This window comes from Topomyia yanbarensis, chromosome 3 (genome assembly GCF_030247195.1).
Source record: "Topomyia yanbarensis strain Yona2022 chromosome 3, ASM3024719v1, whole genome shotgun sequence".
In the NCBI taxonomy this organism is placed as follows: Eukaryota; Metazoa; Arthropoda; class Insecta; order Diptera; family Culicidae; genus Topomyia; species Topomyia yanbarensis.
The window spans coordinates 24,846,400-24,871,925 of NC_080672.1; the positions used below are offsets into that span (position 1 = coordinate 24,846,400).

At 38.9% G+C, this 25,526-nt stretch overlaps 1 protein-coding gene across 2 annotated transcripts; it reads left to right on the forward strand.

The window, feature by feature from the left end:
* Positions 1–1,176: 1,176 nt before the first annotated feature.
* Positions 1,177–24,487, forward strand: LOC131689991 (ADP-ribosylation factor-like protein 5B). 2 transcript variants are annotated; one of them, XM_058975421.1, is made up of 6 exons: positions 1,177–1,779; positions 14,811–14,926; positions 23,002–23,094; positions 23,533–23,658; positions 23,719–23,828; positions 23,887–24,487. In XM_058975421.1, the coding sequence occupies exons 1-6, from the start codon at positions 1,734–1,736 to the stop codon at positions 23,933–23,935; spliced, it is 540 nt and encodes a 179-aa protein (XP_058831404.1). In that variant the 5' UTR covers positions 1,177–1,733; the 3' UTR covers positions 23,936–24,487. The 2 variants fall into 2 exon arrangements, with proteins under 2 accessions (XP_058831404.1, XP_058831405.1); XM_058975422.1 differs by lacking the exon at positions 1,177–1,779 and adding an exon at positions 1,923–2,061.
* The last annotated feature ends 1,039 nt before the right edge of the window (positions 24,488–25,526 follow it).

Consider the following 25,526-nt stretch of genomic DNA (forward strand, 5'->3'; position numbering starts at 1 on the left):
ACGTGTGTAAATATTTGATTTTTTTCCATTTTAAAATGTCTATGTCAATTCAGTCGCACTCATACGAAATAGCGACAGTAGCGCAGCTGCTGATGATATCCCAGTTATCTTTGAACAGACCATTAATTTTTTTAACAAAAGCTAAAAACACGAGATGAACTCTCGAGTTCTTTATAGTAATAGTTATAATTGATTTCTTCTGACTCAAGTGTAATTCACCCCGGATAGAATTTTACAATAGCATTTACCCTACAAACAATCATAAAACAATAAATATTATAGTTATTAATGTTTCAACATTGTTCGATGCCAAGTTTTCACAGTAGATTTACAATAAAATTTCATGTAACAATAAATTTCACTGTTCAGCAAAAAACTGATACAGTGCATTCACATTAAATTTTACTGTTTTCGAGAAAAAAATGTATGGAGAAAAATTGATTTTTTTAATGTTAAGATACATAACCACCCCCCTTTTTCACTGTAAAAGTCTATTTTCCATTGAAATTTACTATAAAAACGTTAAAGTTTATTGTTTTTGTATTGTAGCATAACACTAAAACTTACTGTAAATTATTGTAAAATTACTGTACTGTCACAGTGAAAATCATGGTTTTGTTACTGTACATTTCTATTCGGGACCCCCATGGGTGAACCCTAATAAAACAAAATTATACACAAACTTCAACCCATATAGTGCAACGATTCCACATAATATATTATCATATATACATTGATATTATCTTTTAGATGATACCTTGAACAGGTTGTTAGGTTCTTAAAATATAGGGTGTTTGTTAAGAAAATCACTCCCGGTTGCAAACCACTAATATAGTCTAACAAATTTTGATAAAAGAGAGGACTACATTCAGTTTCTTATTACATACCAAATCCAAATATTTGTATTTGATTATACGAAGCAAATATTACATCAAAAATATCATTAATTGAAATATAAATAGTTTATTTGAATTATTTAGTTAATGCATAACATTGCAGCCAAAAATTTATTCTCGCGAAAAATATTTTTAAATTTTCCTCATAAATGTATTGTTGGCACGCATTTCTTTCGTCCGCCTTACTTTACACAGTCCTATCCCCCGTGGAAAGCTTTTTCACATCGCCTAGCTGCTTAAACGGCACGCTGGACGAAAACAGAAAAAGAGAAACGTCAAATCCAGCCAGTCGCAGAGGAACCCAACAGGCAGTGGAAGACAGATACTATCTAGTAAAAAACGAAAAAATAGTTTTGTAATTATTGTGCTTGTTTTTAGTTATCCTAAAAATCCTACTAGGCAGTATTATCAACAATCAAGCGACGTTCGTTGTTCCGCTACCGAATTCTACCTATGTATCCTTCGCAGTTAATAAATTTTGCGATTATCAGCTGAGGAGCAACTGGAACATCAGTTCACATATTACTGCCTGAGCAAAGAAAGACAACGGAATATAGTACCCCGACCGTTTTACGGCTGTGGAAGTGGTTTTATTTTTTTTGTGTAGTGAACGGTTCTGATCAAACCAGAGCAAAATCAAGTTTGTGAAGGTCTTCGCAAAAAAGACGAGAAGTAAACATAACACCACTGCTCTTTTTGGGGGTAGTTAGGCAATAGGATATTTTGCAACTGTGAACAAAGCGGAGACGCGGTTATGGAATTCCGTCATATTTCAATTTGATTCGTTATCATCGTTATTCGCCAGATTAAGAGTACAACCTGCAAACCTGCCTCACGATGGGACTTTTATTTGCCAAGCTGTGGAGCCTGTTCGGGAATGAAGGTAAGTCCTTGGACCGAGTCAGTCCTCTTGTTGGTTTGTTTTTTGTGGTCTCACTAGCTGTCAGCTGGCTGTAGCTGTAGTGGGTGTTAAGTAACAACAAACACAGACAGCTTATGTCTGCAATTTGAAGAGTGCGACAGCAGTAATGCTGATTATTAATTAGTAAAGAGCTTTGAGAGTATTAATTACCGTTCGCTGCTGGTCGAGGTAATTAATGACAGCATGTGAGAGTGAAAAATGAGGCGGTTTTCAAGGGTTGGAGTTTGCTGACCGCATTTGTATGTAAGTTGGACTGAATGTTTTGAACAGTAATTTAATTTAAATTGACAAAACTGGTCTACTTTAGTAAGAACACTGGCTGAACACATAACCTGCAGTTACGCAGTGAAGGTTCCTAGCTACGCATATACACTACATACTAGTAGAGAATGCGGATTTCACTATAGTTTGTTTATGAGCCCTCGTCATGTACATACGGCGATGATCTCTAGTCAGCTCTACAGCTGTCTGAATAAATTTACTCATATATGTGAAGACTAGGCTCGGAACATAGGTTTAAATCGAAGGACGGTCTGCGGTTTTATTTTTGTTTTGTTTGTTTTTGTAGTAATGTCTGATCGAGCTCATTTGGTTTAGTTTCCAGGTATAGCACCTTGATATGTGGCAGCGGCCTTGAAAATCTGTAACGTTCTAGTTTGGATGAAATTGACTTCCTAAATCAGTAATGGTTGAACACAAAAAATACGCGCACTAGCCACTATTTTTGTTTGAATGTATGTTTGCCTAAGTTTGATTTTTTAATTAATTGTGGGCTCATTTAACGAGATTATTTCTTAACTTTTTGTCATTTCTTATAGATAGAATAGCCTAGGTTTCAGTACCAATAGTGAAGAAAATTTCGTCTTTCGCAGTCACCCTATTTTTTATAGTTTTAAGTTTATAGGTTGTCATATACAAAATCAGTCCCGTTGGCCCCAATGGCGGTTACTTAGACTATTTACATTTAAGGAAATAATATATTAAATTAGTTTCTAAATTAATTAATTCCTTGGATTGAATATGTTTATATTTTAGAGTTAGCTTGGCGACGATTGATTTGTTTAGTTGACTACTTACTTACGTATGGGTATGGGTGTTACATGCCCATTGTTTTTTGACGCATCTCTGTGTACAGTCTAACCAAGAGCTACCGCCTCGGTAACAATCGTCTGTCCGGATTTTTTCGTATCCGATCATTTTACCAACCAAATTTCATTACTTAACAACGGAACTATTAGCGATGTGTAAGAAATGGGGGTTCGACGCTTGTCACTCTCGGATTAAGCAACGTGCATATACCTAGTTTGTTTCATGGTTGTACCGCCGTCTTGCTGGCAAAGCCAATGTATTATTCATATTACGTTCGGCTTGCATGACTGTCAATTCAGTACGCATATGAAACAAACTTCCTTAAAGATCCATGCGTTGATTTGATGATATCGAGTTAAGGTGTTAAAGTCTTATAAGTCAATTATTTATTCAATACGTGTGTTTCATAGGTTAATTCGATAAAAAGTAAATAAATTCTGGGACAAGTGCCCAACATTTCTTAAAACCAAAATTGTCCTTTTGTAAATATGGTTAATGGGGTCCTTGTAATTGTTTCAGGTATGGTAGTATTTCCAGAATTTGTCATTATACTTTATTATCTCATATTTCACGGTACAAAAGTACTGTAAGATGATTATTAAAAAGTTGAAAATTGGCAAATCGAGAAATCTTCAGGGATAAGCTCTCCACATTTAGACTCTGGAATGAAATCACTTTGGAGAAAAAAGATCTTAAAAAATAGTTATTAAACTGATGTTAACGTATTTTATAATTGCAATTGGTATATGAGTGTAACTTTACGTATAATTATACTTTATGCTAAACTCACCAAATCTACCATTCTTTCTCAATGTGTCCTACCTACGATCAGAAGGTCTATGTACTGTTCTTCATATACATCGGTTCTAAGTAACGGTGTAAATATCAGTGGACTATAGGGGGACTTGTCAATTTTGAAACTTAAACTTACTGGCGGGAACAATATTTTGCTTGTACATCAAACATTTAAGCCACTGTGCACTACTTATTCTTTGCAAGATAATGGGGGTAAATGTTGGATGATTGTGAGCCAAATGAACTTGATTGGATGAGTACATTTGATGTGGAGCTTTGAGATTTGTTTTCTCTCCGCTCTCATGGTTTTTTCAAGTTGGAAATTTGGACTGTGTGCAATATTCCAGCGTAAGTGGAGCTCAAGCCGTCTAATAATTTTGAAACCATCAGCGTTGGAAGTTTAGTATCATCGAAGAATTTTATAACGTAAAACGGTATATCTCCTATTAAAATAATTTTGGCGATTAATCCTCCCAGATAGATGCATTGCTTCTTAAAACAGATTTAAATGGTGTCTTCAGCAAAGTTTCGAGAATGTTATTACAAATAACTTGGTTGAAGACACGAATGCCATAAACCTTCAAAACACATTATTCTGATACTACCGTATATGATTGTTGAATTTAGTTCAAAGGGATATTTTCGAGATTATGATCTCGCCCGAAACGAAATAAAAACGCACGATCCGGTTCTAGAGAGATATAATTTTCCTACAAGTAATAAGTTCAACATTATTTCGTTTCTATTTCACTTGTAATTATTTAGGTAAAGTTATAGAATAAATGATGATATTTTTATTATTACTCACGTTTAGTTCCCTTCTAACGTCTATCCTATTTCAATCGGTGGCTTTGAGCCAACCTTCAATCAACCATAGACTTCCGTATGGAAATAGTTTTACTATCTAGTTTATAAGATTCATTTGTTAATTCATAGTTGGATTTTAAGCACAAATTCTTGCCAGTACGTTTTTGCGTTGAATAGGTAGATTAAATATTTTAGCACTAAATTAAGTTCAATAATATTAAGCACTAAATGTAGTTTATTAATTTTAGGCAATAAATTTGGTTCACTAATTTTAAGTTCAATATCATGTAGCTATAGAGTTAAGTATGTGTTTTTTTTTGCCTTATGTACAGATTGTACCTACTCACTCGATGTGACAACTGGGCACCAGAGTCTATTTTCCTGAGTCGCGCCAAGACTCGCTCCATGGTGCCCGTTCGCAAGGTTGCCATCCTTACTGTTGGCGTCAAAGTCGGTGATGTAGATAGTGGGCGCGCTGACCTAATAGAATAAGCAACAATGATCATTTTTTTTTATTTTGATTATAGAGGTTTTAACATTAGGGTCATTCGCCACTTTTCGGTTTGGAGAAGTCGCTTTTGGAAAAATCTCTAACCTTATGTGCGGGGTTGGGAGTCGAACCCAGATGAGCTGCGTACAAGGCAATCGATTGACCAACTACGCTATGTCCGCCCCCTTTATATGAACAAACTTTTCTGCTGTTAATAAACAATAAAATACTCATTTTATCCAAGCCATGTGTCTCTGAAGCTTACAGTTATATTCATATATTATATTACTTCTTGTTTATAGTTTTATGTCTTGATATGTTGCATGTATAGAGCTTTTATATCTGCAGAAAGATGTTTTAAATGACATTCCCAACACTTCAACTGAGGACAGATCTCTTACTACTTTTTGAAGAATTGTTTCTCCATGATTAAATGTAATGCATAAATTGGGGAATTAAATAAATAGATGTTGAGTATAGTTAGCGTATTGGATATCATAGATTATGTACAAGAATATGAAAACTAATATAATATAAAAATATAATACACCTAAGAACCTTGACGAACTCAAAGCTAATATACGAGCTGAAATTGCTGCGATTAGGCCCGAAAGCTGTCCAATGTCATGCAAAAGGCCCGCAAAAGAGCTGCTTATTGTGTATCAAATGAGGGTGGTCATTTAATCGACGTTGTATTCTAAACCTGGTTTATAATAAATGGTATAAAATATCCTAAAAAACTTGTTTACTTGATATAGGATACATCCAGACGGCGCCCCCGAATAATATGGTCGATATTAAATCAGACCGGGCTAAGTGACATTGTACTAATCTCGAAAAAAAAAAGAAAAGAAAAAAAGCGAATTATTGAAGTTTAAATCATCATCCCATTTTTTGAAATTTTTAAGATTTTGCGGCTTAGTCCGTTCTGACTTAACACCGATCATTTATGCAGTATCTAATGTATATAATAAAAACACACCAAAAATTTAAATGCGCTTACTTTAACAATAGTGATGATTTTTAATTCCTTCTTGCGGAACCTTCAGTAATATGACATGAATTGGGATGAATTGTGTTGATTTTGCATGAAGCGACTTGTGCATCAAAATAAGCTTTTTCGTTTTGTAATTTTCAGTATCCAGATGGAATAGCTGCTCAATCGATCAACGATGCAACAACTGTCAAGGGACCATTCATAAATTACGTAACGCAAAAATAGCCCAAAATTGACTCCCCCTCCCCCTATGTAACAAATTGTCACAAAAATTTCCATACCCCCCCCCTCCCCTGTTACGTAACAAATTCCAAGAAAAAAATTTTTTCTTCGATGAAAACATGTTACGTAACGATCTAGTTAACACCCCCTCCCCCCTATGTCACAATTTGTTACAATATGTCGTACCCCCTCCCCCCCCCCCTAAAAGCGTTACGTAATTTATGAATTGTCCCCAAGTAATTGGAGTTTAGGTTATTATGCCAGTGCCTCTTTAGGATGACGTTTGTTCATATGCTTGTCGATTGCACATATAAGATTCCAGCTATGTTCAGAATAATCAGCTACGGAAAACAATACATTGTTTTGTTTTTGATAACACAAGTATCGCAAAGGAAGCCAAAAAATCACAATCTTCCTTAGTTCAAGTGTTTTCCTACTTTGGGTCTGTTACTGTATAACGTGCATAATCAATATGTGAAAGGTGCTGGGCCAATTTATGTTTTATCTTGGATTTGATTGCTCCCAAAAATCTGAAAATCAGATATTTCTATGTTTTAGTGATTTTATACATATGGTAATGCATCAATATAATATGACAACAACTTGTCACACACCTACGCCAACAATCTACATCATTATAAGTATAGCTATGATAATGTATGTGATGAAAGTTATTATATGTAATGTACTTATGGAACTCATAAAATTAAAGCAGATAGTAAGTAGTTGCACCTCAGTTTGTCTTCACATCTCGCCCTAAGCAGAAGCAAAAAATTATTTTATGTTGGAAATCTTGTCACTAAGCTTTCAAAATTACAAAGTTATATAGGTGTCGTTCATCATTCTGACGACATGCCCAACCCATTGCAGCAGCCCAACTTTCGGTCGCCATTGGCCGCGTAAAACGCATCTTTCTCGTCCTCGGGTCTCGCTTCCTGAGGGTAGTCCACGTTGATGATGCTGTAGTTAAAGAAACGGTCTTTATCCACACTACACACATCTTTTCGTTGATCGCCTGTAACTTGGTCTTGTGTTTGCGAATATTGTCCAGCGCACTATAAAGCTGATTCCCGACTGGTTTGTTGTGCCGTCGCTCTGGTAGAATGTGGCCGCTCGATGCCCGATGGTACTGGTCGAATGTAATTACATTATATACAGCATTCCAACATATATAGATAATGACAATAATGAATTAAAGCTACAGGACCTGACACCAGAGTTAAAAATAATCGAAGCTCTTTTTTGACGGCTGAAAATGAACCTGACGCGACTCGCGATGAATAGAAAGAATATTCATTCAAATATCCATCCTTATTCATTCAGTTGAATATCGTACAATATATTCATTTCACTAATTATCTAGGAAAATGTTTTCAAATGCCAGCAAAGCATATGAAACAACAATCATCGTCGCTTACATTGTGCCAGGGCCTACTTTGATGCGTTTGATTCGTTGCTGGACGGTCGCTTCGTGTAATAATCGGAGACGAATGAAAATATGCATGGGTGAATGGGTGGTTTGTTCGTTTGACGTTTTCAGCTGCGTCACTGAATATTGAAAATGAATGCGCCTGAATATGATCAATTTTCATTCAATGAATTTGAATATTTTTAACTCTGCCTGACACAACGTACTAGTCTCGCCGCAATCAAACAACTCATGTCAAAATACGGAGAGGTCGATAGTGTTAAGGAAGAAACGTGAAGGTACTTCCTACTTGACAGTCCAATGCAGATCAGCTCATGGTATTGCATATTTTTAACGAACACTGCGCAGATCCCTACGTGCCAATACTGTGATTAGCCGCTACACCACAGAAAACCTTGCGCAGAGGCTGGTAAGCAAATCCCATCTATTATGACCAAAGCCGGTATACAGTTTAACAACAACCGGTTGTTAAACCGCGGATCGGGCAGTAACGAACATTAACTCACTAACGATCGGGCCCAGTGCCAGTAACCCAACTGTCATTACCAACAGTGAAGTAAAAACGATTACACCAAATGCCTCCAAAACAACCAACACTACCAATAAAGAATCAAATGCCGATGAAGAAGGATTTACAACACCGATCATGAGTGTAGTACCTATGACGATGTGACAGAAAACGCGAGAGAAGACGGACCAAATGACCCCCAAGATGCGGCAGACAGCGCGCCTAATGTTTCAACGCCAAGAAAGAGGATCTAAACACGCAGCAGCAAGCTGCGTCAACAATACGCGATAAGCAGTTAAAAGTTAATTTGATTTTTTACATATTGTAAAAATCATAAAAGACCAACGGTTCAGTTGGGCTAACACGTTGAGCCGTGTCAAATAAACGAAATGGAAAAAAGGTCAGTAACGACTACGCCCAGTTTTTCTGACTAGATCTTTTTAATCTCAGTCGGGGCCGTGTACCGTTTTGTTCTTTCTTGCGCAACAGAAATGTTTTTGAATGGTTTATTTTTGGGCCGAAAGTATACCACTCAACGGCCAGGTGAAACATCCTGGTGGTTTATAGCACGCTACAAATGTAATCTAAGTTTTATGACTTGCTATAAAACCTCAGTTGTTACTAGGGGGACCTATGAGACCTTAGAGAAGGGGTAGTCGGGTCAGGGGAAGAATGTGGTATGAGGTCATCTTCGGACGATTCCATTTTGTTGCAGAAGCAACACGCTTAATCGCACAAAAAATTTAATAAAAATAAAATACAAATAAAAAAATGAAAATAACCGAAAAACCCTAAGTGTGGATTGTTTCTCGCCGTCCATTGTAAGGCGATGCCGAATAGCTTTTGTTTTAGCAATACAGTAAATTATACCATAAAGTCACTCAGATAAATGGATACGATTTTTGAAATCACTGTATTAAACACTTCCAGTATGACGGCGCCGGTGGTTGAGTGGTAAGCGTGACCACAATTCATTCCAATTGGCCTGGGTTTCAATTCCAACCGAGGTCGTTGAATTTTTTCTGAGGTGAAAAAATCTCACGGTCACGTCTTCCTTCGGAAGGGAAGTAAAGCTGTTGGTCGCCGGTCCATGAGTTGATGGATCGATATTTAGTCCAGATAGTAGAGTCACCTCTCTGGCGTCGGTAAAGAAGAAGTAGAATCTAACTTCTATACTTAATAATAAATATCCTCCTCCCGTGATACTTGTGGAGTGCGCAGTAGTATATACGGCCTCTAGCAAAAGCAAGTATCTCACTAACCATTTCATCGCTTTCCTTCCGCGATCTACGTTCGGGCCTGGCCGGCACCGGTATTGATCTAACTTTGGGGTTACCAGGAGTTGCATATTGAAAGATGTTTCGGTACTCCCAAGCATAATTATCTAGTTATTCCCTGTGCAACTTCAGCTAGTCCAGATCACCAGGGGCACAAGCTCACTGTATTAACAACTTTCAGTGTTTCATCGTAAAATGGCGTATTACATGAATGAGAAGAAACAAAAATGATCGACCAGTATCTGTTTGTGTATCTACGTGGAATTGCTTATAAGAAAGGAACTTTTTAAAAAACTTTACAATGGGTATACCAAATCCGAGGATCTGATTGCTGTAATAAATAAAAAAAAATTATTTATGGAGAAGCAAGTTTGCGAACATTTGTCATTGAAATTTCGTAGAAAGATGTTTGATGCCTTTGCCAAAGTAATATAATCGAAAAATCTTTCGGATTTATGATAAATATCTTTCGATCAAATATTGGATCTTACCATGTTACAGCTGTGTTTCTAACTTATGGCCATTTTATTATTCCTACACACCAACAGGCATACCAAAGCCCCAATGGTGTTATTACTAACATTCAAGTAATATACACAAATAGTGGTCATACATTCACAATTCATTCACAAAAACGGTAAAAAAGTCAAATGTGGTTAAAATATCGATTAAAAAGTCTAGAAAATCGTTGACGCAGAGTTTGTCTAGACACGTTGAAATCGAAAGCTGAAGCAACCTGGTTGAAAATCATTTGTAGACCAGTGATGGCTCCATGCATACTAGTTGAATCAGCTGACACCGGTTTTCATAGCTAGGTAATCGGACAGGATCTCTCCACGGCAATCTACAGAGCGCGAAACGTAAAAAGCGACGCTGTACGCTTTCAATTCTCTCAACGCCGTTATTGTAGTTGGGGCTCCACACTTCAGGGCAATGTTCTAGGATTGATCGGGAGAAAGCGCAGTACAGCGATTTGAGGCAATAAACGTCTGTAAAATTTTTGGCTATCCTGAAGATGCATTCTAGCGCTCGAGACGCTTTAACGACTGCATAGGAGACGTGTTGTTTGAACCTAAGTTGAGAATCCAGAATCACTCCCAGGTCCTTCACGTGACTGACGCGTTCGATTTCTGTTTCTAGAAGACGGTACTTAAAATAGATCGAATCCCTTTTCCGTGAAAATGATATTACCGAGCACTTCTTCGGGTTTACATACATGCGGTTCATGATACACCAGTCAGCAAAGGCTTGAAGCTGCTGTTGGAGAAATCTGCAATCTTCAATTGTACGAATTATGCGAAAAATCTTAAGATCATCCGCGAAGGACAATCGGGGAGTCGTCAGAATTAGATGTACATCATTGAAGTATATCAGAAACATCAACGGTCCCAAGTGGCTTCCTTGAGGTATTCCTGACGTAGAAGTGAATATAGGGCCCTGGCAATCTCCTATGACAACCGCTATCTCTAACTAATGGCAAATTGGCGTTCAGAATAGCAAAATATGGATACCCGTACTATTGCTGTGTCGATGCAATAAATTTGTATGGTAGATACACTTTAGTGATTTTGTCAACGATTTTCAATTTGCCATTGAATTCTTTCCATACGGCTAAGAAAATTACTAATTTGATAAAGTAAGTATTTCAAATCGTTTAAAATGCTTCAATGTGAAACATTAGAAATCAATTTTCTATATTTTTGTTTTTTTTTGCTATTTTATTTCTAAATTAGCTATGCAATTTGCGTTTCTACTTCGTCTCATTAGAGTTCGACATTAACTTAGCGACGGGACTAAGCTAGCGCCGGATTGACGCGGCTCAAGAAAACAAATCGTTTCTCTGTTTTTGGACCTAGCGTCAATCCGGTGCTAGCTTAGTCGCGTCACTAAGTTAGTACCGGATTCTGCTGAGACGACGTCGAAACGAAAATTCCATAACTAATTCAGTTATGGGTTTTGTGCCCTTCATACGCAAAGATGGTTTTAAACAATTGTCTCCCAAATGGAAATTTTTTTACCGAAATTGTTCTCCACTAAGTAGAAATACAGCATAGTGTATTTTAATTCATTTTATTTTATTTTTTGTCTGGACTCCACTCTAATTGAGTTGAAAGACTGTACCCCGACTCCCATCACGGTCAGCAGCGGTCAGTGGTTTTAAATGTGTCTATAATTTAGTACTCACACACATGCTGACTGCCGCTGTTTAGATCAAATTTCACCGGTTTTTGGGCTAGGGATCGTAACAAACGGAAGGAGAAACAGGATTTGAAAAACCACAACCATGGACCCGGTAGCGGACACACTGACCGTACAGCTGGCGCTGCGCTCGAGCTATAGTGTCGGTAGCCGACCGACCCATATCCAGTGTCTAGCCACACGAAAAACGGCTTAATTAGTATGGAGTGCGTGTTTGTCGTCGATGGTTACATCCAAATTGTTGAATAAAGTCAATTGTGGTTTGCTGTGTGACTGCATATCATTTACTGGCCCGCTGTTCAAATACCTATATGGGAATCCGCTAGGCGAGGAAGGTGAGGGTCGGAAGACAGGTTAATCGATGTTGCTCGGATTTGCATTGGTTTGGTTCGAAGTATTTTTATAAATAGACCTATCAACTGCTTCAATAAATAGGAATTTTAAATTATGTTGGGTTTTTGTGTTACGAATTCATCTCGTCAGCAACTAGCACCAACTTGGAACCAAATTAGACGATGTACCTAAACTAGTACTCCTTAGATTAGACACATTGTCTAACTCATTGAGACGAGTTTTTATAATATTTGGAAGTTATGTCAGAAGACAGTAACAAAACAGTTGAATAAATTACCGAAATTTGGAATTGAATAGAGCTGTGCGCCACGCCGCCGCCGCCGCGCCGCGCCGACGGTTGCATGTAAAAATAGAAAGCACATCGGCGTGACGCCGGCGCGCCACCGACCTTTACCTGAAATCGGCGGCGCGGCGCACACCTCTAGAATTGAAGCGTTTACAGTTGGTCGGTGTTAAGTCAGACCGGACTAAGTGACAAAATATTAATTTCGAGAAAAACGGGTTTGAAGTTTGAATTTCAGCATCCTCTACGTTATAATTGGAAATTATTTTTTGCCATAATTCTTGTTTATGGTAATATATTTCAAATCTGGCAAAAGTTGAATGTAGCTCTTTATCCAGTATTGTCATTTTCTCATTTTTTGAAGTTTTGCGACTTAGTCCGGTCTGACTTAACACCGACCAGTTCTTCTACAGACGCCATAGCCGAGAAATGTCCATTCGTACATCACGTAAAGTCTTAATAGAGGTTTATTAAAGATGAAGTTTTACGGACGTTTTTCTCCTACTATTAGGAATTGTCAATTATTGAAGGCTATGTTTAATTCGTAATAGCAGTGTTAGAGCAAGCCATGCCAAATTGGTACTGGGAATCATTTTAATGGAGCAACCAATCACCTCCATTAAAATAGAGATTTTCTCAAAATCGAATTTTTTCAACCTTTTTCTGGTCGATTTAAATCACCAGATTCCTAATAGCAAAGACCAGCATGAAGAAGATAATGTAAAATAAAATTATTCGTACATGATAGCTGCATGATCCTGACCGTCAGACATAAAGTGCCATTAAACAAGGCAGCAAAAAGTTGCAGTAGACGGGATCCTCCCAACCACAGACTCGCTTCCGAACGACGACGAAAGAGCAGTTGAAAGTGAAATTTGATTAGCTTCGGCTGGTTAAGTAAATAACTTTAGGTAGGGTGATGTGCCTATTATGGCAGTAGAGCCTATTGTGACCCTATTTCGTACCCCTTGGTTTCGAACCAAGCATATGAGATAATGACAATATCGATTTGGCTAAAACAGGTGTGCAAAAAAAGCTCAAGTTATATTCTTTATTTGTTGTGCACATACGTATTCAGAACTATCCACTAAATCCAACTTTTAATTAAAACAAAATCACCTTATTGAAATATCTGCTGATCCGCCTCACTCGCGTAGTGAACCGAAACAGGACGCAACGGCGCTTAGCAAAATAAACACTTTCGAGCCAGCATTTACCGCCTCATATCTCGTTATTCCGGCACAAATATATTAAATATTGCACTGATACATACCTTTATTTTAGCTGGAGAACCTTTTTACGATTATTTCGCTTTAAAAGCACTCGTCAAACACTAGAATAGGCCTAGTGTTATAATAGGATAAAACTAAATACGGGGGTTCCTATTATTGGCATGTTTTGCTGATACACTACCACAATCAAAACCAACTTTTTGCATCCATCATACAGAAAAGAATCACCAGTGCGGCCAAACCGAAACATGAACTTGAAAACATAATGTTATGCAATTTCAGGTATAAGTAATCAATTATTTCAAGTTATTCAACTAATTGTTGATCGCAGATATTTTATTTTCATTTGCACATACAATTTGGATCGGGAGGAAGTAATGTGAGATGTGAACTTTATATTCCAGTTGTTAACTTTCGCATGGTTATTTCCTGCATGCGCAGTTCTGGGCGCTCTTCTACTAACAGCTGATGAGTTTCTTTCGTGTGCGTAATGTTTACGTTTGTTTTGATCGGCTGAAAAAAGCAGAATAATTCGTTTTACAAATCACGCGTTGGCGTCCATGATCTGGATACCTAGTTAGAATCGACGCAAATGAAATATGAGGCATTGCGTTTCAACTAGATTGTTTTTCGATGAGGTGGAAATCGGCACACCCATGAGGCGATAATTGGAACGTTCAGGTGGGAATAGATGCACAGAATAGAACATTTATTTTCATTTATGCTGAAAATTGAGACAATTTTGCCAAATAAGCATTATACAGATGTTTAAGAAACAGTACACTGATACTTTATTCTGAAAAAGGTTATAGGTAATATGGCTTCTTTTTAAGTTGTTCAAAAAATAGTGCGACCCTCTCCATAATGGTGCCAAAATAGGCTCATCACCCTACAAACCATCGACAAGCGGCTCGTCTGTCGCTTGGTCGGTTTGTTATGGCTGCGCTGCGCTTGGAACGCACTTTGGGACTGGGGTCGGTCGGTTGGTTGCAGTGCGATTAGGTTACAAGTTACATGTGTTTGGAAAAGGTTTTTTTTCCAGCTGTGGGGGTTGACTTCATTTTGGGGAAAGTGCTCGATAAAACATTATTAATCCGGGTTGTAATCCGCACACTACATGCTGTCGATGTCTGTCATTTAATGAGAATGCAAATAAGCTGTCAGTTTACAACTTTTTTCATGCCTTTTGTAGACATCTATGAATTGCTACAAATTAATTCAAATCGATCCTCAACCATACTATATATATGTATAAACAAAATCAACGTCACATAATTAAGACTCATACTGTATCCATTTTTCCTTTGCAGAACACAAACTAGTGATGGTCGGTCTGGATAATGCCGGCAAAACCACCATCCTGTACCAGTTTCTGATGAATGAAGTTGTCCAAACCAGCCCGACGATCGGATCCAACGTGGAAGAGGTACGTACATTAAATACATACACACCGGGTGCAGCACTCACCCTTCTACTACAAACTTTGCCTGGTGTGCGAAATCCTGCCAATCAACTGAAGCTCCCGCATTATACATATTTCGGTGTCCCTAATCTACCTGGTTGTCAGCTGGAGTATTACGGTCAAATGGTAGGAGAGAAAAAATGAATGGAGATTAGCTTTAATTCTATTCAAAATATAAACCCATTTGTCCTTACCGTGTATACGTGTCGTTCGTTCTGTCTGAGGTTATCGGGAAACCCATACACGTCGGTGCTGTTGTTGTAATAATGAAAAAAATAAAACGGAAGCATATGCTAATCCCAATATTTGTCTTCGCCTTGTTTCTCGGCTGTTGTCATTGACGTTCGGTTTCTTTGTTTAGGATTTTGAGGACTTAATCGGGGTCAACTGGATGTGTGTAGGGTTGATTAAAGGACATTGACGTTTTTGCGGTATTCACATTCTATTCGAGAGGTATAATTAAAACGTTTGTATTTTGAATACACGTAGAGTTTCAATTAGCAGAAATATTGTTTTATTGTCACAAATTCTCCATTCTTCTAAATCCGAAGTAACATGTTAAATAGACCTATATGCTTTTTCGAATGCGTTATTTTCCACTGCATTTTTTTAATCAACTGCACTTTTCATTGATTTTTAATATGTACATGGTGACAACGAACATGCAATATTGACTGGATGACTGTAAGATGTGTGAGTGACGTGTAAATGAGTGGTAGTCCAACATCTACTATATTGTTTATAAAGTCAGGAGTATTACATATGTACTCTTAATGAATTATAATAAAGCGGCATAACATCACAGTATTATATCCGTAAATAAGGTAACTAACTAATCAATTGTATGTTCTCTCATATACTTTCACAATTCTTTTATCTCAAACGTACAAACGCTCGTGGCCTTTATGATAACACAAACCTGGTCCGCACATACTTGCGCCCGCCAGCATTAAACACCCCAGTAATTAAGAGAACGTTTTAGCTCTTATAAATTTACAAACGCGGTCTCAAGCATTAACCTACCGTTAGCGCGATCATGGATCCGGAAGTCCCTATCCTCGCCTTAGCAGTTTAGACTCATGCCTTCAGTTGGGGCAATAAAAAAATGTCCCTCATATCCCCTAGACTAGCGGTTCTCAACCTTTTTCGTACCACGGACCCCTTAGAAATCACTCTGGTTGCTGTGGACCCCACGGATAAAAATAGATTGTGTATGCTATCAATATGTTATTTTCAGTTTGTTAGGAAACAAGACTTGAAATTTCAATATGCACTCGGAAAATATAGCTTTCTTCGCAGAACCCCAGCAACGACTTCACGGCTCCCTAGGAGTCTGCGGATCCCATGTTGAGAATCACTGCCCTAGACAACACGGCGACATAGCCGGGAACTCTAGTGATATGTCTCTTTTAGTATCTGAACCGTACACTGAAACTTAAACATCAGATTCACGGTCCATGCGATCATTCAAAAACACACGCTAATATGCGAATGACCACACGGTTATAAATTTCAATATATCCTCGCGATGTTATAAACATGTTAGCACGCGCGACAAACACGTTAACATACAAACGATCGAGTCTTTCGCGATGATCTACGCACACATACGCCCGCAATCTCGCAAACAGGATAACATCCCGGTGACTAAGTGAATGTTTTAGCGCTTCTAAATTTACAAAAACGGTCTCAAAAGTGAACCTACAAACGCTCGTGTTCGCGCGGTTAAGTCCGAAAGTTCTTGCAGCCTAGGTCTATGCCTTCCGTTGGATCAATAAAAAATGACTCATATCCATGACTACATGACCGGGAACTCTAGTGATATGAAAGAACTCACTTTCTTCTAGCATTGTGACCGTGTACCAAAAAGTCAGCTTCAGATTCACGGTTCTCGTGCGGGATTGGAAATCGAACCCAGGTGAGCTGCTACAAGGTTATCGATTTATCAACTACGCTATGCCCGCCCCTTCTCCCTAGTTTAATTGCTCTATTTAAAAATCTTTATTGTTAAAAGATCATAAAAATAACCGTAATGGTCTCTTACTCTTAATTAAATTAAAATATTCCCTCTTGTATACCAAACCATATTCTTGGTTTTAAGATAGTTGTAAAATGTTCTTCTTAGTTCTTTTTGCCTTTCTCATATAGAAAGGTTATGCAATCACTCTGAAAAACGTCAACCTAATCCCGGCCCGGAGGGCCGAGTGTCATATCCCATTCGACTCAGTTCGTCGAGATCGGAAAAAGTCTGTATGTGTGTGTGTGTGTATGTATGTGTGTGTATGTGTGTGTATGTGTGTGTATGTATGTGCGTATGTGTCAAATAATGTCACTCATTTTTCTCAGAGATGGCTGGACCGATTTGCCCAAACTTAGTCTCAAATGAAAGGTGCAACCTTCCCATCGGCTGCTATTGAATTTTGGATCGATCGGAATTCTGGTTCCGGAATTACGGGTTTAAGAGTGCGGCCACACAGAAATTTCTCATCTAATCTATAGGAAAAATTAAAAATAGAATTTTTATTTTTGATGCTAAATGTCTTCAAGGTGCATGAAACGTCGAGCTTTGATGCAAACTCGAAAAAAAATTTGACGACTATTCACTTTTTTAGATTTTGGCACATTTTTGCCTTTCTCATATAGAAAGGTTATGCAATCACTCTGAAAAACGTCAACCTAATCCCGGCTCTAATAATTTTTTTTTTGACTCTCAAAAGGTTTCTGGATTTTAACAGGGGCGTAGTTGATGGTTTAAGGAGAGGGGTTACACCCCTCCCCCTCTACCGTTCACTCCCCTCTCTTAAAAATCTCCTTAAATCACCCCTCAGCCCTCATACCCCTCCCCATCAACCCCATCATCTTTAAACCATCACTATATCACAAAGCAAACCAATTTAAGCTGGGGAGTCGTTCGTTCATGGAACTTTCGCCCACCTCACATACCCACCCCCGCATGACAAAATGAGTTAGCAAGCAGATAACATTGATCTAATACTGATTAGGCTAATGAAGTACGATATTTTTTGTTTCAAGTGTTTCACCGTCGACACGTAGCTCATCAAGTTCGTGGCTGGCAAGCTATTGTGTATAAATGCAAAGTGTACTAAGAATGTAATGGACATTTCCACAACTATGTTGAACATAAAAAGCCTCCGTGCTATAGTTTAGAGAAATGAGAAAGGCACAATTGCACCGCTAGGTGGATTAAAACAGGTTTTTTAGTGTTTTCCTGCTGGAGCTGTACAGCTAGGGTCTTGAAAGTGCTCTCCGCCAGGATCACTTACTTTAATTGTAGAAGAGACGAGGAATACTACCCACCAAAGCACTGCTTAAGGCCAATTGCAGCGGGCCGTGATTCTGAATGTGATATTTATTGTACGGTTCGTGCGGGCGTAGAGATTTCACGATCGCGTACATTATCGCAAAGGGTTCGAGCGTTTGTGTGCTAACGTGTTCGATCACGCAGGCGTTTGTATGTCACGTGTGCTAGCGTGTATGTAAATTCGTATGTAAAATTCGATTTTATAACCATGATTCCATTCGCATACTCGCGTGTGTTCTTCGCTCAACTGGTTTAGCAAAAACTTATTTAAAATCGGTGAAAGACCATTCTCGAACAGAATGTTTAGAGAAACTGAGTTAAACCCCCCGTTAATAATCAAGAATCCTGATGCCATCTTTGCTAGTATAGACCATTTGGATTTCTAACAACGCAAGGCAATCGTTCGTCCCTTTGCGGAAGCTAAATTGTGCATTACCGTCACGCCGCACCCAAAATAGTGTTCATCGCTGTTTCTCTCGTTAACCCATCGACGAACCGGCGCCAATAACTGCTTTTTTGGCTTTCATTAGACTCTTCAAACGCGATTCTAACGACGCACGCTGTCGATAACTAGCGGTTAACCCGTCGTCCAGGAAGGCCTTATATGCAGTGGACTTCTTCGCGTACAGCTCTGAGCACTCATTGTCCCACCACGGGGTGGGAGACCGTCCGTGGGTGTTCGCGCCGGGTACTGGTTTAGTCTGAGCTCAATTCGTGCTGTCGAGTATCAAGCCAGCCAAAAACCTGTATTTTTCCTCCGGAGGAAGAGTCCTACTGAGGCTCTAGGAGGACTGTAGTGGTAAGCGATGCAAAGATTAGAACTTGACAAGCTTCAATTTCAATGCCTAGTGTCGAAGGAAGGTTAATTCGATTGAAAGAATAGCATTTTTAATCCCTAAAAGTACTCTTTCGTAAGAGTCTTCTCGATTCAGACGAATTATATTAAAATCGTGGAGGTTAAGATTTATATCGGAAGTTTTATATAATGCGAAAGCATCACATTTTAAACTTTGAAAATTTGAAGGAATCGATTTTCTATGCCTTTACCCTCGAAGGATACGATCACTGCAAGGAAGGGTCATTTAGTAATCAACTGCTTGAAAAATGTATCAGAAGGTTTTTAAGAGAATCAGTAACGTTGAAAGCTGTGAAAATTTAGTCCACTATGTCAGAAAATTTCATTAGTCCATTACTAGACTGAGTGTCTGAAAAAAGGGGACACTTGAGGTTTCTTGTGGCCCTGGATATATTGGGTACACCTAGTTGTAATTAAAATTTCCAAGTCCGGGAACAGATCGCTGCAGGTTTAAGGTAGCCCTTCCGTTGGGTTTATTAGATGCTGTTGGGGCACTCTCAGAGGAGGACATATTGGGACCCCTACGAGGTAGTCTAGGGGAGGCAAAAACTCTCCTCTTCCTGGATTCCCCCGAGTTAACGAGAGATGTTTCCTCTTGAGGATCATCAGATTCTTGCTCAACGCGAGCCAAACGAGCAAAAGTTTCTGCATAAGAGCGCTTCGAGCGTTCCTTAAGGAAGCGCTTCATTTTATCCCCGCGCATGACATGATTTTAGAGCATGCGAAAGGCTCCCACAGTAAATACACTTTTCAGTTTCTCAACTGCAAGAGTCATCGTCTTGCTCTTCCTCGCATTAGCCGCACCTTTTTTTTATTGCCACAATAGGTGGCTGCGTGGCCGAACTGCATGCAATTGCTGCAGCTTATTACCCGCGGTACAAACAGGCGAGCTTTGTTAAGGATGATATAGTTGGGAAGGGAATTAAGTCCTGGCGAAGGTCACCCGAAGCGAGTCTGATAGGGAGTAGCTGGTCTTACCTCCCTCGGTGTTTGCTGTATACAAGGGGTCCTTAAAGCAGCCAACTCCGTGCTCCAACAGTTCTTCGCACTTCAGGCACGGTTCGGACACAACCCCATCGATTTCTACGGCCATAGCAGGCACGTAGAATTTCAATTCCTGCGCAAAACGCTCACAGCAGCAAGTCGGACCGAGATCATTCACGTATCTTGTTTGCCCGAACATGCGTGATCTGAGTTACTGCCGGTACTGAGTAGTCAGGCCCTGAAAAAGTTTTTCTATATTATCCGGTTTCACCCCAGCTCAAAAATACACTATCCATGGTCCATAGGAATCTAGTGGGTACTGTTTTATTCGGGGGCAATGCGGGTGTCAGGGTAATCAGAAACTGCCATATTAACATCAGATGGCATTTCGCACGAGGGCAGAGCGCTGTATAAACGAAAATGTGTCTTATTATCAGGTTACAAGGTAGAGAGAAAGAAGGGATAAAGAAAGAAAGCAAACGAGAGGAAAAAAAATCTATCTGCAGCAACGTCGATTGTTCTGCGGCATAGAAAACAATGTACTGGATTTCCGGACGGCACCAACAGAACGGCAGCTAACAAACAAACAAAGGCTGGCCTTCACTCACTGAAACACCGAGTACCACTGTGAAGTAAATCAATCTGCTTCGTTCAAAGTCTCCGAAACAACTGAACGAACGTATTATGATGACTAAATAAATGTAAGATGTCCTGCGTGATGTTCCACAAGAAAAGGAGCATAGCATATTGCATTGACTTACTACGCGAAACCAAGTTTGCCGGCTGTTCGGTCATTTATGGAAACTGTCCTTCAATGTCAGTTTCTTTCGTCGAGCAGCCTAGATAAGCCATGTAGTGTCAGTAGTGGTTTAGCCAGCTAAAAAGTACAGTATGGACCTCCTGTTCCGGAGGTAAGAACACACCAAACTGGGAACCCCAATTTCATAGTGTCATGCGACCCATGCTATGGTTAAAATTGTTGAGGGGGTTTAAAATATTCTCAGTGGCGAACGGAGCCCGGAAAGCGCCAGACGAAGTCCCCAGTATTCCGCATTACGCAGCGAAATATTCTCCGACGAAGGTCGGCAATATTTTGTCGGATTTTTTTGCTGGAGATTTGGTGAGATTTTCGGCTGATGGTAGTTCGGTGATGTTTTACTGGATTTCGATGATCAAATTTCGATGTGTATAGACGAACCTGGCCAGAGCCCGTGTGGCATGGCCGCATAACGAGTCATCACCTTCTGATGATTTCAAAAGCGTTGTATCATATTGTAGCAGAAATGAGCTTCCGCTTATTATGGGCTGTGGTGCAAATGGTCATCAAATCATTTAGGGTAGTTTAGATATCAATCTGAGAGACTCATGATAAAGTACATAATAGACTGCCCAGAAAAATAATGAATTTTTGAAAACTCAAGCGGCCCACCCCTGAGTCGATTCCTAGTCCCATCAGGAGCACTTGCTCCAAATTTGAAGCAAATCGGACAAGTCTTTTTCTAGTCGGAGTCGGATCGCTTTGCAGTCTTCAACAAAGTTGTAGATAATAAAATTATCTTCTTAAGTTTCACTTTTGGTGATAATCTGATGTATACAGTGCCACCTAGCGGCGAAAATGTGAGCAAGAGGGTTTTCTCCATGTAAATTGTCGAAAAATCCCATACAAACTTCAAGCACGTTGGTCCGGTAGCTAGACTTGTTCGATTTGGCTCAAATTTGGAGCAGACACTCCTGGTGGGACTACGAATCGACTCAGGGGTGGGCAGATGGGGGTCATTTTTTTCTGTCACTCTAGTACATAAGTAGTACACAACTGCATATACTGAAAGTAGAAAACCGATCAACTTTTGTGAGGTCTGGGAGAGAGAAGGTGTTAGACATAACGCTTGGCTCTGAAAGAGTTTCGTATGAGCTGGTAAATTAGCGGGTTCCAAATGAATCTGAACCGTGGTGCATATGACAAACATCATCTAATATGCATGAAACTGTTCAGCAGTAGCGCAATTTCGATTTCGAGCTGTTGGCCGTCTTTACATAGACGATACCGTGCTTGGATGACTGAAACTCAGAGACATACTAATCGAATAGAATCCTCATCGAATGTGGTAAAGAGCATTAGACTTACTCGCAGGCGATTTAAACTACTTTAATTTACTTGCTGTTTTTCCTACCCATCCAATTCCACTTCTTCCCTCCTACTCCTTTGCTTCCGCTCAGAAAATGATGAGACAACACGGCAGGGAACAAATCGCCGATTACATACGGGGAACGTAACATTTGAGCCAACACATTCTGATTCGTAGCATCATTTTCGATTTTTAAGGAACATAAATAAATAAAAAAAAATCAAAGCCATTTTTTGAGTTCTTTCAATTTTTGCGTCAAGTCTAAGTTACTTGCAAGTTTCCGCAATGCAAGAAAAGTTGTTTGCTGATGTAACATACCAAAATCGAACCTGATTTTCAGCTAACGAGTAACATACTATATTTCTTCCCACGGAAACCATTGGATTAAAACCAAGAGCATCTTAAATTAAGGCATTTGTGTATCGAGTTCGTCTCATCAGAATCTAACAATGACTTGGTGTTGTTTCTAGTCTAATGTTTCAAAAAACAAACGAAACTCGCCTGAATCGTTGTTCTACCATTCATCTCTCCGGTAACAATAATAGATCAAAGAGAAAATCTGTGTGTTAATAAAGGTAGCATTTCCATCAGAACATAATGTACTAATTAAACCCACACCCAAACTGCATTTACATGAACGATACATTATTTTGCTGAACATATAGATACTGATCTTCTTTTTAATATTTTATCGTCCTTCGTCACCCCCCGATAACATATGGATGTAACCCGGACAACCTGATCGGCTCAGATCGTATGGAAAAACATCCATTTTCTGGTGTGGGATTTGGGAGGCCAGCAGAGTTTACGGGCAGCATGGAGCACGTATTACACAAACACAGAGGTAAGATAGTCAGTTACTACTTGTTTCAACGCCCGCTTCCAGTTCAAACATTGGGCACTGATCTTACCTATCACGTGTCAACATCTGTGCGGTTATTCTCGCGAGCGGGAGGGGTTGCAACGGTCGTACAACAGCACTCGGTGATAATAGGAAAGGCAAACATGTGCGTTGTGTTTCATTTATTTTTTTATTATCCATCGTCTTCACCCGTGGAAATAAGCTTGTTTGGGCTGGAAGTTGGTTATTTTTAGACAAACATGTGCGCCTTACGTTCTCGTTTCATTTCATTGTACCTAGGTACAATGCAACTGCTTTGTAAACAAAAATTTCTCATGTTTACTTGTCTGTTTATTTTTTTTGGTCTACTACTTTCCTGGGTGGATTCATTCATGCGATTCGGCCCACCACTCAACTATTGAATTTAACATGATGAAACAGTTTATCATAATGGTGATCGATTCGACGGACCGTGAACGATTGGCGGTGACGCGGGAAGAATTATACAAAATGCTGCAGCATGAAGACTTAACCAAGGCTAGTTTGCTTGTGTACGCCAATAAACAGGTAGGAGATTATGGTAATCAATCTTGTTTTATTTCAATTAATCCTATGTCTCGTTTCCAGGACCTACAAGAATCTATGAGTGCAGCGGAAATTTCCAAACAGCTAGATTTGACATCAATCAAAAAGCATCAGTGGCACATACAATCGTGCTGTGCGTTAACAGGCGAAGGGTGAGAACGAATTCAGTTTGCCAAACTGTTGATTAAATTGATTCCCTTTCTGTTTTAGGCTTTACCAAGGTTTGGAATGGATAGCTCAAAGGATTAAAAAGAAATGACACCCTCCCGAACAGTGAACCGATGCAACCAATCAGGGAATATTCGACGAAATACTGGCAGAAAGCAAGTGATAGTTGTACGCTAATCAACATCCTTATCCTAAACCCCCCTGTATAAAAAAAAACATTTGTAACAAATTGTGTCAAGGGCAGTAACAAATTACTCAAGATGGTGTTAGAAAAGTGGCATTTGTGATCTACAGAGTTGAGCACCTATCATACTTCGCTTTAATAAAGCCTGCCCCCACCCTTCCACTCCTGTTCGTTAATTATAAATACGTAAGCTGAAACTTGACATTACTTGCACCAACCACTATCACACACACAGAACAGGGAGAAAACCTCACAAATACCTTACATGCTGCTAGATAGAGCCATGCGCGTCAAGGAAATCCCCATAGCACTTGTTGCTTTTCCCTGCCCGTAGATAAGTGTTTTATTTCTGATTTATAATTTAATATAGGTATGAAGTGAATCAAGGCGAAAAAGGTGAAAAATTTAAAAAAAATACTATTACATTATCAGTTAATAAAAAAACCCTTAAAATCCTCATGAGCATGTTTTAAAAGTTTCCAACGCTAGAGAAATTTCGTGTTCTTAGCATCGTGGTTATTTCAAATATTATTTTCAAAGCATCAGATATAACTTTCTGCCTGATTTATTCCGAAATTCGATATAACTTCTAAAGGAGCTTACCAGTCAAGTCTCGAGCGAAGAATTTGTATCTGGCGCATGTCGCAGGTCGGTGATATGAAAATGGATGTAAATGACTTAAAACTTTTTTTTTAATTATTCTTCTTTATAAGCATCTTTCTGCTGATTTTAAACAGTGTCTGTAGTCAGTGAAAAACAAATATATACCTATTTGCTGTTTTCATAATAGTTTACCACAATTTCATTCCTGAAGAAATATTTTTTCTGGGATGAAATATTTCAACGTTTCACGTGCAGATGTCGCAGTTGTAGCATTAATTCGAAGCTTTTACAGGTTGTGTGAAAAATATCTGAAACACCAAGCCAGTCGACATTTAGGCATGCACCAATGAGCAGAAATGTGTGCTTTATTTCCTATTTGATATTGTTGTTGAAACAGTATAGCAGGTACACCTCCTATCAGATCCAGGAGGATACATCTGGTATTGCTACAACGGATTGATTATACACTGAAATCTTTTTCATGCGTTTTTTATTGCGGATTTTACAAGCTCTATGGTTTATTATGAGAATTTCACAAATTAGTTATTGGAGGCGTTTCGAGTTCCTCTTATCAGAATTCGACACTAATTTAATTAACGGACTAAGCTAGCGCCGGGTTGACGCTAGCTCCAAAAAAAAACGAAAACACGATTTGTGTTTCTGAGCAAACCTCTAATCCTACGTGATGTCCCGTAAGAAAAGAAGTGATTTAAGCTGATGAGAATTAATGAACCGAAACTTGGTTTGGTTTAGCAGGCCAATGCAATCTGCACTATGCTATATTTCTCCTTGGTGGAGAAAAATTTTGGGTAAAAAGTTATGTTTTCTCCACTAAGGAGAAAATTGTTTTAAACCACTTTGCGCGTAAAGGACACGATATAATTCCCACCACATT